A 13,765-nucleotide genomic window follows, 5' to 3' on the forward strand; every position below is an offset into this window, starting at 1 on the left:
AGATGACTTGTTTTTGAGGTACGTACCCTGTCCTAGATTCTGGCTGTCTGGTTTGTCTTTATGTAACGTTTCCAGCTTGGAAAATTCAAGGATGTGTTTTCAGACCTCTGCTCAGCAGGTTGGATGACTAATTCTCAGGGCTTGTTTACCTTTTTTAGTAGTTTTTATATTGTTATCCTGCATTGGCTCTCTTTAGTGATTCTGTCAGATCTCAAAGGCTATGCACGGCTGGGTTTCATCAGTGCTTAATGGCAGGACAACCGAGAGATGAGCTTGCACACAGATGTGCTGCAGGACATGGACTTGGTGGTGCAGTTTGTGATACTTTTCTTACTGGGAGAATATATAATAAAACGGAGGTCTGGCTCAGCAGTGGTAACTGTAAGTCTAGTGGCACTTCATGTAAGGGGCAATTTTGGTGGCTTGTTCAGGTAATTTTCCTAAGATTCTCTTTACATTTAAAATGGGAGACCATTTCCACAGGACATGTCTCTCCACCTGCCCCCATGTTCAGTGTCTAAGCGCAGTTCAGTGTTGCTCTGCACTGTTAAGAAGTACCAGTATTCTGCCCAAGAATAAAGCCTATTCTGGCGTTATTTTAAAGCCTAGTCATCCATGCATGTACATAAACATTACAAAGATACAAAAATAGCAGATACTGCTCCAGTTACTTTAGTTTCTAGTACCTCTCTAGATCTAATTAATTTTGAAATTGCATCCTATAATATTTATAAACTTTAAGAAAAACCTGAAAGGAAAAGAAGGGAAATTGAGTTCCTTAAACACATAAGAACTATTTAGTTTTAATGATGTTAACTTTGGAGATTTTAAAAGAATTATTTGGGACAAGTTCTGCTGGCCCTAAGACCTGCCTCTCGTGTCATTCATTGTGAATTATTAAATGATTGCTCTTGTGCATATTGCAAATGGGGGCCTTGTTTCCTGCCAGCTGATTGCATCTTCCCTCAAGAGAGCCATGCCTTTAAGCTGTGAATTGCATTTTCCTCATCCCACCTTAAATATCCAAAATAACAAAATGAATCCTTAATAATTAAAAACATGTTATTCATTACCTCACCATTTTTACTATAACACTGAGTTATCAAGCAACTCCTTGCTATTGCAGTAATTTTTCTATTCCAGTTCCCTTTTTAGTTTGACAGGAAAAATGAGGATTATTTCAATGTTGGCTGGAAAGAGAATGTGAAACAGACAACTGATTATACTGAGGTTGTCTGATCTCAGCAGCAGCCTTGAGATCCAGAGTAATTTAACCTGATTGTAGCCAGTCTAAAATCAGTCAGCAGGAATTGAGGTCAGGTACCTATTGTATTCTGCAGTATTTTAAAGAGCATCTTTTCTCTAAGATGCCTTGAAAACTCAATCTTCATTCTGAAAATCAGGAATATTCTAACTTTTCCCTTGCAGTGTTTTAACACTGTTTTATCTTCCACTGATATTGATAAGGACTAAAAGCTGTGACTGGCAGCCCTAATGCATTACACAGGAGAAGCTTGGAGCTCTATGGAAGCAGCGGAAGAGAGCAGCATTGCCTGCTGATGAGGCACCAGTTGTGTTTCTACTCCTTTTGCAGAGTTTGGAATTGAATGCAGAGTTTATTGAAGACCCAAAGAATGCCAGATGGTCTAATGCATTTATTTAAAGGAAAAGATTCCAGGTCAATTACTGTGTCCATAGCTACTGGTGTGTCACTGATCTTTCCCTTAGCCCACTTTGCTAGTACCTCCAGTTGTTTAGCCTGGAAGAAGCATGCTTTTTAAAGCTAAAAGTATATCTCTTTATGCTCAGTTGCTTTGCTGTGCTTGTAGGGTTGTTCATAATGACAATTTTAAAGACATTTGTTGTCTTCTTCCCTAAAGGACACAACAGACTACGTTGCATATGTAGCAAAAGATCCTGTTAATCAGAGAGGTATGGAGACAATTTTCAGATTGTTATACATGTTTATATGATGGCTTTACCTGTACCAAGGAACTGTTTGAGTTTTAAAATAAGAAAACTACTGAACAGTTCAATGTTATGTACAATTTCTGACTTCCCTGCATGGATATGGGTGATGGTATGCAGGCTGTGGCTTTAAATGCCATATTCTTTGTGCAACTAAGTGCGAATCTGCATGTCAGCTGTACTAGCTGGTGACCCCATGCAGGGGTAGGAACTCTCCCAAACTGGCTTTGCCTGGCGAGGAAGGGCAGAGCCTGGCAAGTTGCTCTGGGGCAATTTCTAGTTGTGTGAAGGGTAGCAAATGAGCCTCCTCATCTAACCCAGACTTCTGGGTACATTGCTGGAAGGCAGAGTGGGGTTATACACTCAGCTATATTGGAGCTTCTCCCCTCCGGAGGCTAACCTTGGGGATAAAATCTCTTTCCTTCACTCTCATTATTTGCCTACGGTACAAGAAAGACTGGCCTTTGGCTGCTTTCATGCCAAACAGTTCTCAGAACATCACTGCCAATGGCTATGAAGTTGGTAGTGGCACTTCACAGGAGATCTCACTCTGAGGTGCTGTGGATGGCTCAGAAGATCGGGATGTTTTCTGGAGAAGCTGGGCCTTACAGTCTGCTCTGCCTCCTCTCTGTACCTCCATCGCTGCTGTTTTGAAACACTTGGGGCACTCTGCAAGGTCACCAGTATTGAATACTGCTGGTATTGATGCTGGGAGGTATAGAACTCATGTACTGCAGGCAGGGCTGGCAGCTGGCCCAGCACCACCTCATAGTGCTATCTCATGGTGGCTCAGCAGAGGGGAGAGCCCACCTGGGCACAGGGCACTTGCTACTGGAGTGAGTTTCCTGAGGTGGTGTGTGAGAACAAGGACTGATGGAAGGAGCATGGTCTTGTCCTGAGGGAGACCTGCCCCAGGCTGCCAGAGCCACCCATACTTGTGTTTTCCTGCTGTTTCACATGAAAACTGCACACTGGCAGGGCTGCTTCTCTCCCTTGCTTCTGCTTACTGTCAGGCAGGGAGAGAAAAGGAGATACAGGAGCGCTCCATGCAGGAAGCATAAATGGAGAATTTCCTTTATTGAAATATAAGTAGATACTATGATAAAAGAATGCTTAGAGCAATTTCCTTATCAAAAATCTCAGTCTGTATAATGTCCTAAAGCTATCTAGTTGTGCAATTTCATGCCCAGCTCTTCTGTTGTAAGCAAAATAGCGTATGTCTCTCTGGTATAAAGTGTATTTACTTAATTAATGTGTCTCATTGCAGCATGCCATATACTGGAATGTCCCAATGGAACGGCGCAGGAGGTGATAAACACCATAGGGCAGGCTTTTGAGCTCCGGTTCAGACAGTACCTGAAGAACCCCTCTAGCCTAGTTGCATCTAATGAAAGGTCAGCACATTCTCAGTCACTTAACTGGGGGTTTCATTCTTTTTAGTACTTTTCAGGAAAACAGTATACTCCAAAGACTGATCCATAAGTAAGATGCTTTAGATACGCTTTCTGGGCATATGTTAATTGTAATATGTGCTGTGTGTACACAGTATAATAGACTAAAATTAGCTTATTCCAGTAAACTCCACTGCTGTCTGTGACATCTGTAGAGGTGCACAACAGAATTTAGCTCTAATGTACCTTAGCTAAAACAGCCCTCTCTTAAGTCATGCAAGTAAGCTGAACAAATGTTCAAACTACTCTTCCCAAGTAAGTTCAGCGCAAACACACACAGAACTCAGTCCTGATCCATGCCAAGTTTAAATGTGGTGTATTTCTGGAAAGTGTGTGGTGGTGGAAAAAAGCCATTGTAATTCACCTTTCTGCTATTCTGCTCATGTCCTGGCAGCGGCCTCTGATTCCACCAGGTGTGACTTACATCAGCCTCGTGTACACAGCCACTGCTTAGCATTTCAATGTATGAAGCCCTGTCCTCTGCACATCGCTCAAAATATGGTGCCTAGATTAATTTCAGGAGTACGGTTCCCCATCTTACGTACCCTTTTTCTGTTGCACTGGGGATGTAGGTCTTGCTCTAATTTATAGCTCTCCTCACACATTAGACATGCCTATTTTTCTCTGTCTTGTCTTTACTGTAACACCAAATTTGATTGCTTGCCACCTCCCACAAGCAGGTAAAGCCATAATACTGCTTAACCGCATCCTGAGCACCGGGAGTCACTGTGCAGGCGGTGTCCCTGGTACAGTGCCTAACGCAAGACAGCAGAACTGGTTTTATTGCATAACAGCAGCCCCAGCTCCAGTTTATATTTATTTCATGCTACAAGAGTGGTTCTTGCCATTCCACTGCTAATACCGGTCTGTGTTCCTTGGGGACAATAACCAGAGGAAAAGCCTTTCCTGTGAAACTGTGCTAGGTTATGCCACAAGTACATCAGAGTGAGGAGAAATGGAACAGGCTAATTAGATTCCCTCCTTGAGCATGACCTGCAGCCAGCCTTGGAGAACGGTCTTCAGGCACAGAAGCTGAATATTGCTGTGTGAATGAGTCACTCCCTTCCAAACTACTATGAATCACATAATCAAATACTTGCACTGCATATCACATAATCAACTACTTGAACTTTATCTCTTTCCTGCTTGAGGCCTTTTATCCAATTATATTCTGAATTAAGATTTGAGATGAGTTTTTTATTTCGGGACCGGAGACAGTACAGGAAGCACCTAGTTGTTTTGCAGTGTATCAGCTGTACATTTAAACTATCATCATTCTGGTTTAGCTCAAGAAAAACATTGGGTGCTCTCCTTCATGTTTTCTTCCAGCTGAAACAGAACAGTTTTATTGATTATAGTTATTAAAATCAGGGTACATTCAGGAAAACTACTTTTTTTTTCTGGTAGCAATATTTGATTTTTTTAAACAGTTGCAGGCTTTTCTAACTAAATGCTATGAGGTTTTCATTTTCTCTTGTAAGTGTTGCCTTCCTCCCCTTTCCCCCTCATTCTCTGGATTTATACAGTTGAGAAAAGAAGCCAGAGGAATTAGTTTTATGGTCTACATTTTTGATACCTTAATGAACGATGTGTTGGCACTCTTCTCTTAAAGTTTCAGTAGGTGGCTCTTATATTTTCAAGTCAAAGAAAAGGGATTTGGACTGCCTGTTGCTGAGAAAATGAGTGTACCTCCCTGCACCCCAAACTCTAGTGACTGTGCTGGAGTAGGTCCAGAGAAGGGCAACAGAGCTGGGGAAAGGCCTGGAGCACAAATCTGATAAGGAATGGCTGAGGGAACTGGGCATGTTTAGTGTGGAGAAGAGAAAGCTCAGGGGGGACCTTACCATTCTCTACAACTGCCTGAAAGGAGGATGGAGAGAGGAGGTGGCTGGCCTCTTCTCCCAAGTAACAAGTGATAGAACAAGAGGAAATGGCCTCAAGCTGCACCAGGGGAGGTTTAGATTGGATATTAGGAAAAATTTCTTCACCAAGAGGGTGCTTAGGCACTGGAACAGGCTGTCCAGGGCAGTGGTGGAGTCACTGTCCCTGGAAGCATTCAAAAACTGTGTAGACAAGGCCCTTAGTGACATGGTTTAGTGGTGGACTTGCCAGTCCTGGGGTAAAGGTTGGACTTGATGATCAAGGTCTTTTCCAACCTGGTTGATTTTATGATTCCATTTTTAATTCAGGAAGAAGTAAGTGGAAAAATAAAGCTCTGAAAGTTCAGGCCCAAAGCCCTTTACAGCCTCCATATGGCTAATCTGTGTGTTGTGCGATGTGCAAACATTGAGGACACATTTCCTACACTAGAAAGCAGTTGATTACATCAGTCACCTTCCTCCTCCCATCCCCCCATATTTTTTCAGTGAGGCAGCAAATGCTAATGGATCAGCTGGGAATTCACAGGAGAGGGAAGATCATGAATATTACAACGAAATTCCAGGGAAAGAGCCTCCCACCGGTGGAGTATTAGACATGCGAATGAAAGTGCAAACGGACCAAAGGGCTAACTGTTTTACAGCGTGCAAAAAGCATTATTGCTTGGTAAGTACATCATCTTCTGGGATAACTGTTCACTGCCTGTTACGGGAATGAATAATAAAGTGTTACTGTGGTATGGCATTAACATCAGAACCAGGTCCTGATTATCCTGGGAAAAGGTTTTTTAGGCTAGATTTAATGATGCTTAGTACATAATTGAATCCCAAAGCACTTTCTGAATATATTAACTCGTTTGTCCTTAGAGTACTTTTAGGAGACCAAGTAATATTCCCTTGTTCTCTTGTTAGCTGTGAGAAGAAAATAGATACAGATTAAAATGGCATGTCTGAGAGAACATCTGCAATATCTGGGACCTCCTGGCTCCTAATTCTGAGATCTGCTAAATATTTCACCCTGTCCATTACGCTCTACAACCTATACATACAGCATTAACTGCTAGCAACATATATACAACATTAATTACCCTTGGAGTATTTCAAGAGGTTAAATTCTGTTAAATCAGCCACAGCAGCAAAAGATGCATGTATCTGTGGCTCTTTACTGGAATAGCGGGGAATGAAACCCAAGAAATCACACTGACTGTACAGACTTCAAAGCCTGCTGTGTGAGTTCTTGGGAACACCGGCATTTCCCCACTCAGGGAAGGAGGCACTGCTGCTTTGCTCTAGAGGGAGTGCACTCAGATGTACCTGCTGGAATCCCATTGGTGCTGTCTAAAAATCTGCTGCTCCCAAGTGTTATCTGTGTCTGGCAACAACTGCTCCTGGGTTCTTCCTGTGCTACTGTTCCATCCACTTACTGCTTTGTTGACTTCAACCATATACCACATCTTGGCTGTGGGCCTGGTGGTCTCCAACTCCCCAGCCATCCCCAGACATCTAAAATGATGTTTGATGAGACCCTGAGTTTGCATGTGAAGCTTGCCAGAGTCATTGCAAGCGGTTACCCTGCAAATATCCTTTTTTCACAGGGTGTTACTTTTTTGTTTTTCCTCTCAGTTCTGATAACTGTTTAATGCTGCACAAATAACTTGGTGACCATTTCACTTTCAAATCATGATGCTTGTACTTATTTCTCCTTGGTTTTATTGGAAGAAACATTTATAAGAAAATCTGAACTGTATTACCTAGGAGTTATATTGTATATACTAAATCTTAGGTATAAAACTAGGCAGTTAACCTCTGTAAGGTTGGAGTATGTCCAGACATGATGCCCTGTAGAAAGAAGTGTATCAGCATGAAATATTATTTGAGGAGATAGGAATTTTTTGTGAAGATACATTTAGTTGCCTGTATCCCCATTAACAGGTACATGGATGTTTTAAGTTATCTGAGGTTTCTAAGGGATTACTTTATGTGTCTGTTTTCACAATTTTCCTACAGACATGCAGCCCAACATTCATCAATATATATGAAAACTGTCCAGAAGAAAATAAAACTGTGGGTATGTACTCTCTTTTCGTTCTCGTGCATATGCAGAATTAACCAAGGCAGATTGCCTGCAAGAGCTACCCCTTGGCTTTTGATACAATGAAGAGAAGTGTTCTACTTAGTGGGCCATTTCTAGTTCCTTAGATGAAGGACAGACAAAAAAGCCTTACAGCTTCTCTAAAGGCCTCTAATCTATCTTCATGTCTGCTGGCAGACTTACTTGGTTTACTTGTCATGATACTGTACAGTAGCTCTTTGTTTTTTATTCTTTCATACTCTTTGGTGGTTTATTCCTTTTCATATGCTTTGTAAAAGAAAGATACTTCATTCCTTATCACCCTCTGAAAATACTCCTTCCCCCTACAAATGTTTGATGAGACCCATATTATCAACATTGGGTGGTTGTTCTAACGGAGCCCATGCCCTTTGTTCCAGTGTCCCTGGCTTCCCAGTGTGACTGGGCCTTTCCGCTGCCTTGGGCAGCTTTGTGCCTGAGATCAATTTGCCTTTAGCAGTATCTGCTCTCTGGGACTCCAGCAGATCATCTGCCTGCATCTTTTTCTGGACTTCCTTTGCTACAGCTGATGCCCTGAGCACATTTCCTCAGCTCATCTCTTTCACTGCATAATGAGGTCCTTTTTGAATTCCCACCTGCACTGCTCTTAAAGTGATCCATTACACTCTCTGCAGGGGATAGTTCAGTTTCTTGTGTTATTTCTGATTTAAGAAAAGAAGAATCAAATGGATTCTGCAAAGAGAGGGTGAATAAATAAAAGAATGAATGAATAGAACTATGAATAAAACATTTGCTAGAGCAAAACTATGTGTGCTATTTGGCTAGCTGTACTGCTATTATTTTCATACCCTGCAGGGGATATTCTGTTAGCCTGTTCCTGGGCTTGGATCCTAACCTGACAGATGTGGCTTTGGCTCTCTAGACGGAGCCACAAAGCACCAACCTCCTCCATCTTCTCTGCTCCACCAGAATTAACAAGAGAGAGAATTGTTCAGCTTCCCAGAAGCTTTTTTTGTGGTGCAGAGGGGAAGGAAAGGGTTTTACAACAAACAACATATATGGCTTGTGTCTCTATAAAGTCGTATGTGTTAATTTCTTTTCAGTCAGCGAGGGCTTTACTGCTGACATTGATTGAAGCAGAACTGAATCTTTTGAAATGTTTTTGAAAACTTCTTTCTAACTAATTTTGGGTAGTGTACCTTGTGCCTTCTAGCCATATGGAAAAACTAGTTCATCTGCCAATTTTTCTTTTCCTTCTGAATGATTTTAGTGGATATATAAGAAAAACAACATTCCTATTTCAGCTTTTACAGTTATTTTAAATTGAGTTTAAGAAAAAAAAGGAAATCTGTGCATACTATATACTAATTGCAGGTAACTGTGTTGAAAGATCACAGAAGACAAAAAAAGAGGCAACATTATTGAAGCCTGCCTACAAAACAGATCTTTTTGATGATCCGTGTTACATCAACACTCAGACCCTGCAGTCTGCAGTCTGTACAGCCCGCGGTACAGCAACAAAACAGACCCATGGGAGCCCACTGCGTCAGGCCAGTAGGTCCCATTGCAATACCTATCTTTCCTAAGCTTTGAAAAGAGGGAGTCTTGTTATCTGTGTCTTCTGTAGTTGACTCATGATAATAGTGTTGCACACATAATAGTAAGCAAGTCTTTAGGATAATATGAAAGCTTGTGACTGCACCATACTTCAGGGAAGATCTTAACCACTTTAAGGTGGAAGTGGCTTCAGATGCCTTTGCTTCACAGGCAGTAGTACACAGTCAAAGTGGGATCATTATGACCATCTTTTCTCAGTTCTTGGATAAGTGACCTTTGAATTCATCCAGTAATTTCTAAGTCAAACTGTTTGATCGGTAGTATTAAATGTATGTCAAATTAAGTCTTGATTTACAGACTCAAAGTGGTGGATATCCATTAAATGACTATATAGTTGCTACTGATGGTCCTCATTATTGAAAATACTTAATTTATTAGCTTTGTCTTTTATAGTTTCCTATTGAGTGTTCTCTCTGTCATATTTGGCTCCACACAAGAAAGTGGGCAAAGGACTGAACAGAAATGCACGAAAGGAAATCCGTGACCATTGAGACATTTCCAGCCCGGGGCTGTATTATGCTCTAAAAAGAACTGGTGATATCCTGAGAAGTCTTAGGTTGCACAATTCCATTGAAGAAGTGGTATCCTCTTATTTTCCTGCCTGTGAATCATTTGCAGTCTGACTGGCTATATCCCAAACCGCCCGGTTTTGTTAGTACATTCAGTAATTGTTCGTTTTTTCACAGCAGATGCATCATACTGTAATCCTTCCCTTCTGGCTACATTGGCCATGTTGACTTACATTCCTGCACATAGCTGGAGCCAGTCAAAATGACTCTCCCATTGATCCATGACAATCTCTTCGGAGCTTGTTAAGGAAGAAAGAAAGAGCTGGATCTTTAAAAAAAAAAAAAACAACCAACAAACCAAACAGTGGCTAAACCCCAGCAAAAATCTTGTTTTCACAGGGAAGATTTGACTTTTTAATACAACCAAAGAAATACAAACCCAAAGCAGTAGAGCATCAGACAAATTCCTGTTTCCAATCCCTGTTGCCTAGCGACCCAAAGCTTTCCCATCTAAGGTATGGGAGAAGATGGTGTGATAATTTTACCTAATGCACTGGAGGCTTGTGAGCATTCATATGTGCATAACGTTACAGTCTGTAAGGCTGGTTTGAGCACAGCTTCAAGACTGTTGAATATTTTAAAAGCTAATAAAAAATACTGTCTTTCATCCTTTTAGAGTGAAGTTCTAGGTGAAGTGTCCAATACATTCCCTTTCATTTAATTTTAGAGTTACCGGAAGCTGTTCAGCAGAGTGCCACAAGCAACACAGCTGGTCTCTGTGTTCTGCCACAAATAAAGCAGCAGCTAAAGAATGAAGACTGTTACCATGGCAAATTAAACAGGAAAGCAGCAGAGAGCCTCTTAGTCAATGATGGGGATTTTCTGGTGCGAGAGAGTACAACGTCACCTGGTCAGTATGTCCTCAGTGGACTTCAGGGAGGGCAAGCAAAGCATCTGCTCTTGGTGGATCCTGAGGGCAAGGTATGAACATCTCATATGCTGAAATGTCAGGGCTGCTCAGATATTTCAGTCAAAATGAATGCATGGGTTCATTCTAGGAAGTGGAACTGATTGGATTTCATCCAGGTTAATTTAAATTTAGCCAGAGATTTCAGTAGGTTTGAAAGTTAAATTCAAGAACTTACAAGCACCAAAGTACCATGGAAATAGAGGTGAGGTATTTAAATGTTGTTAATCCAGGTGCTGATAATTAGTGTATACACTTAATACATCTTTTGAGTTGTTTTTATATTGCTAGAAAAATAACCCTAACATTAAATAATGAATTTGATCAGTAACACGCTTCTGGATACAGAAAAGGTAGAGCTGGTCACTTCAATTCTACTGGCTTCTGCTCAGGGCTAGAAAAGCACTCTTGAGTGACGTTTCTCAGTGGAGAGAGTAAATCAGAAAATTAATCCTCAGTGGGATTTAGGGAAAAAATATCTCTCTTTGGGGTGGGGTGGGGAGTTTATTTCATTCCCCTTAGCAGAATCAGCCCAATTCTACATTCAGTGTCTTTAACTTGGCCCTTTGTTTTTCATGTCAGCTAATGGCAGGTCAAAAGATAAGTCTAAATTGCTATCTAAAGACTAATGTTCCTGCTCCAGTGAGTTCAGTGGCTTTAATGCCTTTTGACTGTAATGTGCTAGGTTCATGTCCAACCAGTTATAAGCACAGTCTAACCATAAATATATTCTTTTGCTTTCATTAGGTGAGAACCAAAGACCATATATTTGATAGTGTGAGTCATCTTATTCAGTATCACATGGAAAATAACTTGCCAATCATCTCTTCTGGAAGTGAAGTGAGCTTGAAGCAGCCTGTAAGGAAAGAGAATAATGTGGGACACATGCAGTATCACAAATAATCTCTTGGATCTCACAAATCCCAAGACAATTCATGTTTGAAAACTACCAAGAACTTTCTATTATGAAAACAATTCAAAACAGTAGAGACTGTACTTTCTGCTGCTGTTCCAGACGACCTTTTGTGTGTGTATGTATGAATATATGTATATGTGTATATCTATGTAGATCTGTAGAGATCAACAGGCATAGTTATATAGATATATATAATCTTAATGAAATTACACCTTCAGAGTGGGAGCTTCATTTGTGAGAAGGTATTTTAGACATGCACAAATGTCACTTTCAAGGTCATACTGAATCAGTAACTATTTAAAAGCACAATTAAACCTCTACATGCAAATGCTCACTTGAACGAACTGCTGGAACATTAGTACGTGCCTTTTAGCATAGGATTATTGGAAACCAATGTTATTTATACTGAATTAGTTTTTGGTGGTTAAACAAACATGTCTACACTGTTAACTATTTGCCAAAACAAGTACATTTTGAATATTACTAAAATGTCATCTGCTTTCGATAGACACTAACAATTTCATTTTGCTTGTAACAGCACTTTACTAGCAAGTAATGTTTGAAATAAGTAGCATTCCCAATACAGAAAGGTTGTCTGGTTTCTTAATCATTTTTTATCACTGTCTGACTACTCGAAGATTTGAGATTATGCAACATTTACAAAGTTGAAATTAATATATGTAATTTTGGAATAGAACTTGTTAAAGGACAAGCATGCTAGATCCTAATATTTTTGTCTTGCATATGATTTTACTATTACTACCAATTAATACTGGAGACATCTCTTTTTAAACGTAGCCTAAATATATTTTCATTGATTACATAGTTGTTTACAAACTAGAGAAGCGGAACAAAACTAATGATACATTTTGAAAGAAAACTATTTAAAAGATGTTTGAACTTTGCATGTGCCCTTATCCAATGTTCTTTCCAAAACAAGATACAGTTTTCCCTTTCTTCACGTAGAGTCCATTTGTTCCTAAATATGGTAAAAAGTCTTTTAAAGGAAACCTATGAATTGTTTTGCCACAATAAATAGATATGAACAATCCTGTATTCAGAGTGTACAGTGATTTCTTGGGCCTCCTGCTGAAGAAACAGTGATTAAATAAGTAATCGAAGAAAGGCAGGGGGTATTTGGGGAATGAACTGGACATCCAGGTGATGGCCTCAGAAGGTTGTCCCTTTAAGATAAACAATGTCTTCTGTCGTGAGCAGGAACATTCTCTCTGTCTCCCAGCCCACTGTCTCACTTCCACAAGGCAGACAATGATTGTGGAGTTCAGTAATTCCTGGAAGACTTGGCTATAAAAGACTAATTCTGTTCTTTTGCCTGTGTTCATGTTAAATGGGACACTATAGTAAGAGCTCTTCCCTCTAGAAAACAAGAGTGGTCATATACACGTAAAATTATTGAAGACAAAAGCTTCCTTGAAGGGGGAAATACAATGTTAAATGCCACACTTAGAGCTGACTTAAAAAACACCTTTTTTCTCATCCTAAGTTAATAGGCATAGAATATATTTCATTCCTTTATAATGACATAATTAAAATACTAAATTGCATATATTGAAGCAGTGAGAAGCTTTAAAACATTAGTAGTTAATTTCCCTGCTAATAGTCTAGCATTATTGATACCTCAGTCCTTCAGACTATAAACTCAAGCTTATGCCAGTTCTGTCCTATGCAAGCTTTTCACCTGTGAAGGAGGCCCCAGCAAGAGTTTGTGCTCGAGCTTTGTGCCACTGTGAGGATAGCTGGCAAGAAACTACAACTGGAATGTTAAACCCCTGCATAGTATCCTTTCTATTCTCACGTCTTGCCAAACTTCATAATGTGCTTGACATGACTTTATGAAGCAAAAATAGCTACTTCTGTGGCATGTCAGGGGGAGAGAAAGACCTGCGTAGGGTGGTTTTGACTTTTGCATCACATCTGAGGTTTATGACAGGTCGTAGAAGGAAAATGTGCAGAACTTCATCTCTATTTTTAGTACAGATCAAAGTTACTTGTGACTAGAATAATAATGCTTGGAGTTGTGATACTATGAGATCAAAGCTGCATGACTTTGCCAGTCAAGATGCTGACTTAGGGACTTATTTCACTTCACCAGTTTTCATTTTACAAATGCATAAAACCATCCTGAGCCAGTGTGTGATGTTTGGATCGCAGTGTGATGCAGTCTGTATCTCCCTCTTTGAATATCACTGGCTTAAAAAGAAGTAAGACCAGAAACTTCATTTTGTTGCTGCTGCAGCTTTTGGATGTGTCTGAAGCAAAACTGTGAAGGAAAAAAGGAAGAAAACTGGGAGATAATTGGCTGCTAGTGCAGTAAACAAGTGTCTCAAAATCTCTTGATGAGAAAGCAAAGAACCCAACTAATTAGATA

The 13,765-nt window shown here is 40.2% G+C and overlaps 1 protein-coding gene across 2 annotated transcripts in view; it reads left to right on the plus strand.

Annotated features, from left to right (window-relative positions):
- SHC4 (SHC adaptor protein 4) overlaps nt 1–12,432 on the plus strand; it is a 31,436-nt gene extending 19,004 nt beyond the window's left edge. The window contains exons 6-12 of one of the 2 annotated variants that reach the window (XM_061446882.1): nt 1,881–1,932; nt 3,236–3,362; nt 5,786–5,963; nt 7,304–7,364; nt 8,742–8,921; nt 10,221–10,474; nt 11,208–12,432. In XM_061446882.1, coding sequence (XP_061302866.1) covers nt 1,881–1,932; nt 3,236–3,362; nt 5,786–5,963; nt 7,304–7,364; nt 8,742–8,921; nt 10,221–10,474; nt 11,208–11,363 — 1,008 coding nt within the window. In that variant the 3' untranslated portion in view covers nt 11,364–12,432. The remainder of the gene's footprint in view (nt 1–1,880; nt 1,933–3,235; nt 3,363–5,785; nt 5,964–7,303; nt 7,365–8,741; nt 8,922–10,220; nt 10,475–11,207) is intronic. The other variant, XM_061446883.1, reaches the window with a different exon arrangement.
- Nucleotides 12,433–13,765: the final 1,333 nt, after the last annotated feature.

Source organism: Pezoporus flaviventris, unplaced genomic scaffold (genome assembly GCF_033815535.1).
Source record: "Pezoporus flaviventris isolate CSIRO_AGI_PZ_B2104156 unplaced genomic scaffold, CSIRO_AGI_Pfla_v1 ptg000006l, whole genome shotgun sequence".
Classification (NCBI taxonomy): Eukaryota; Metazoa; Chordata; class Aves; order Psittaciformes; family Psittacidae; genus Pezoporus; species Pezoporus flaviventris.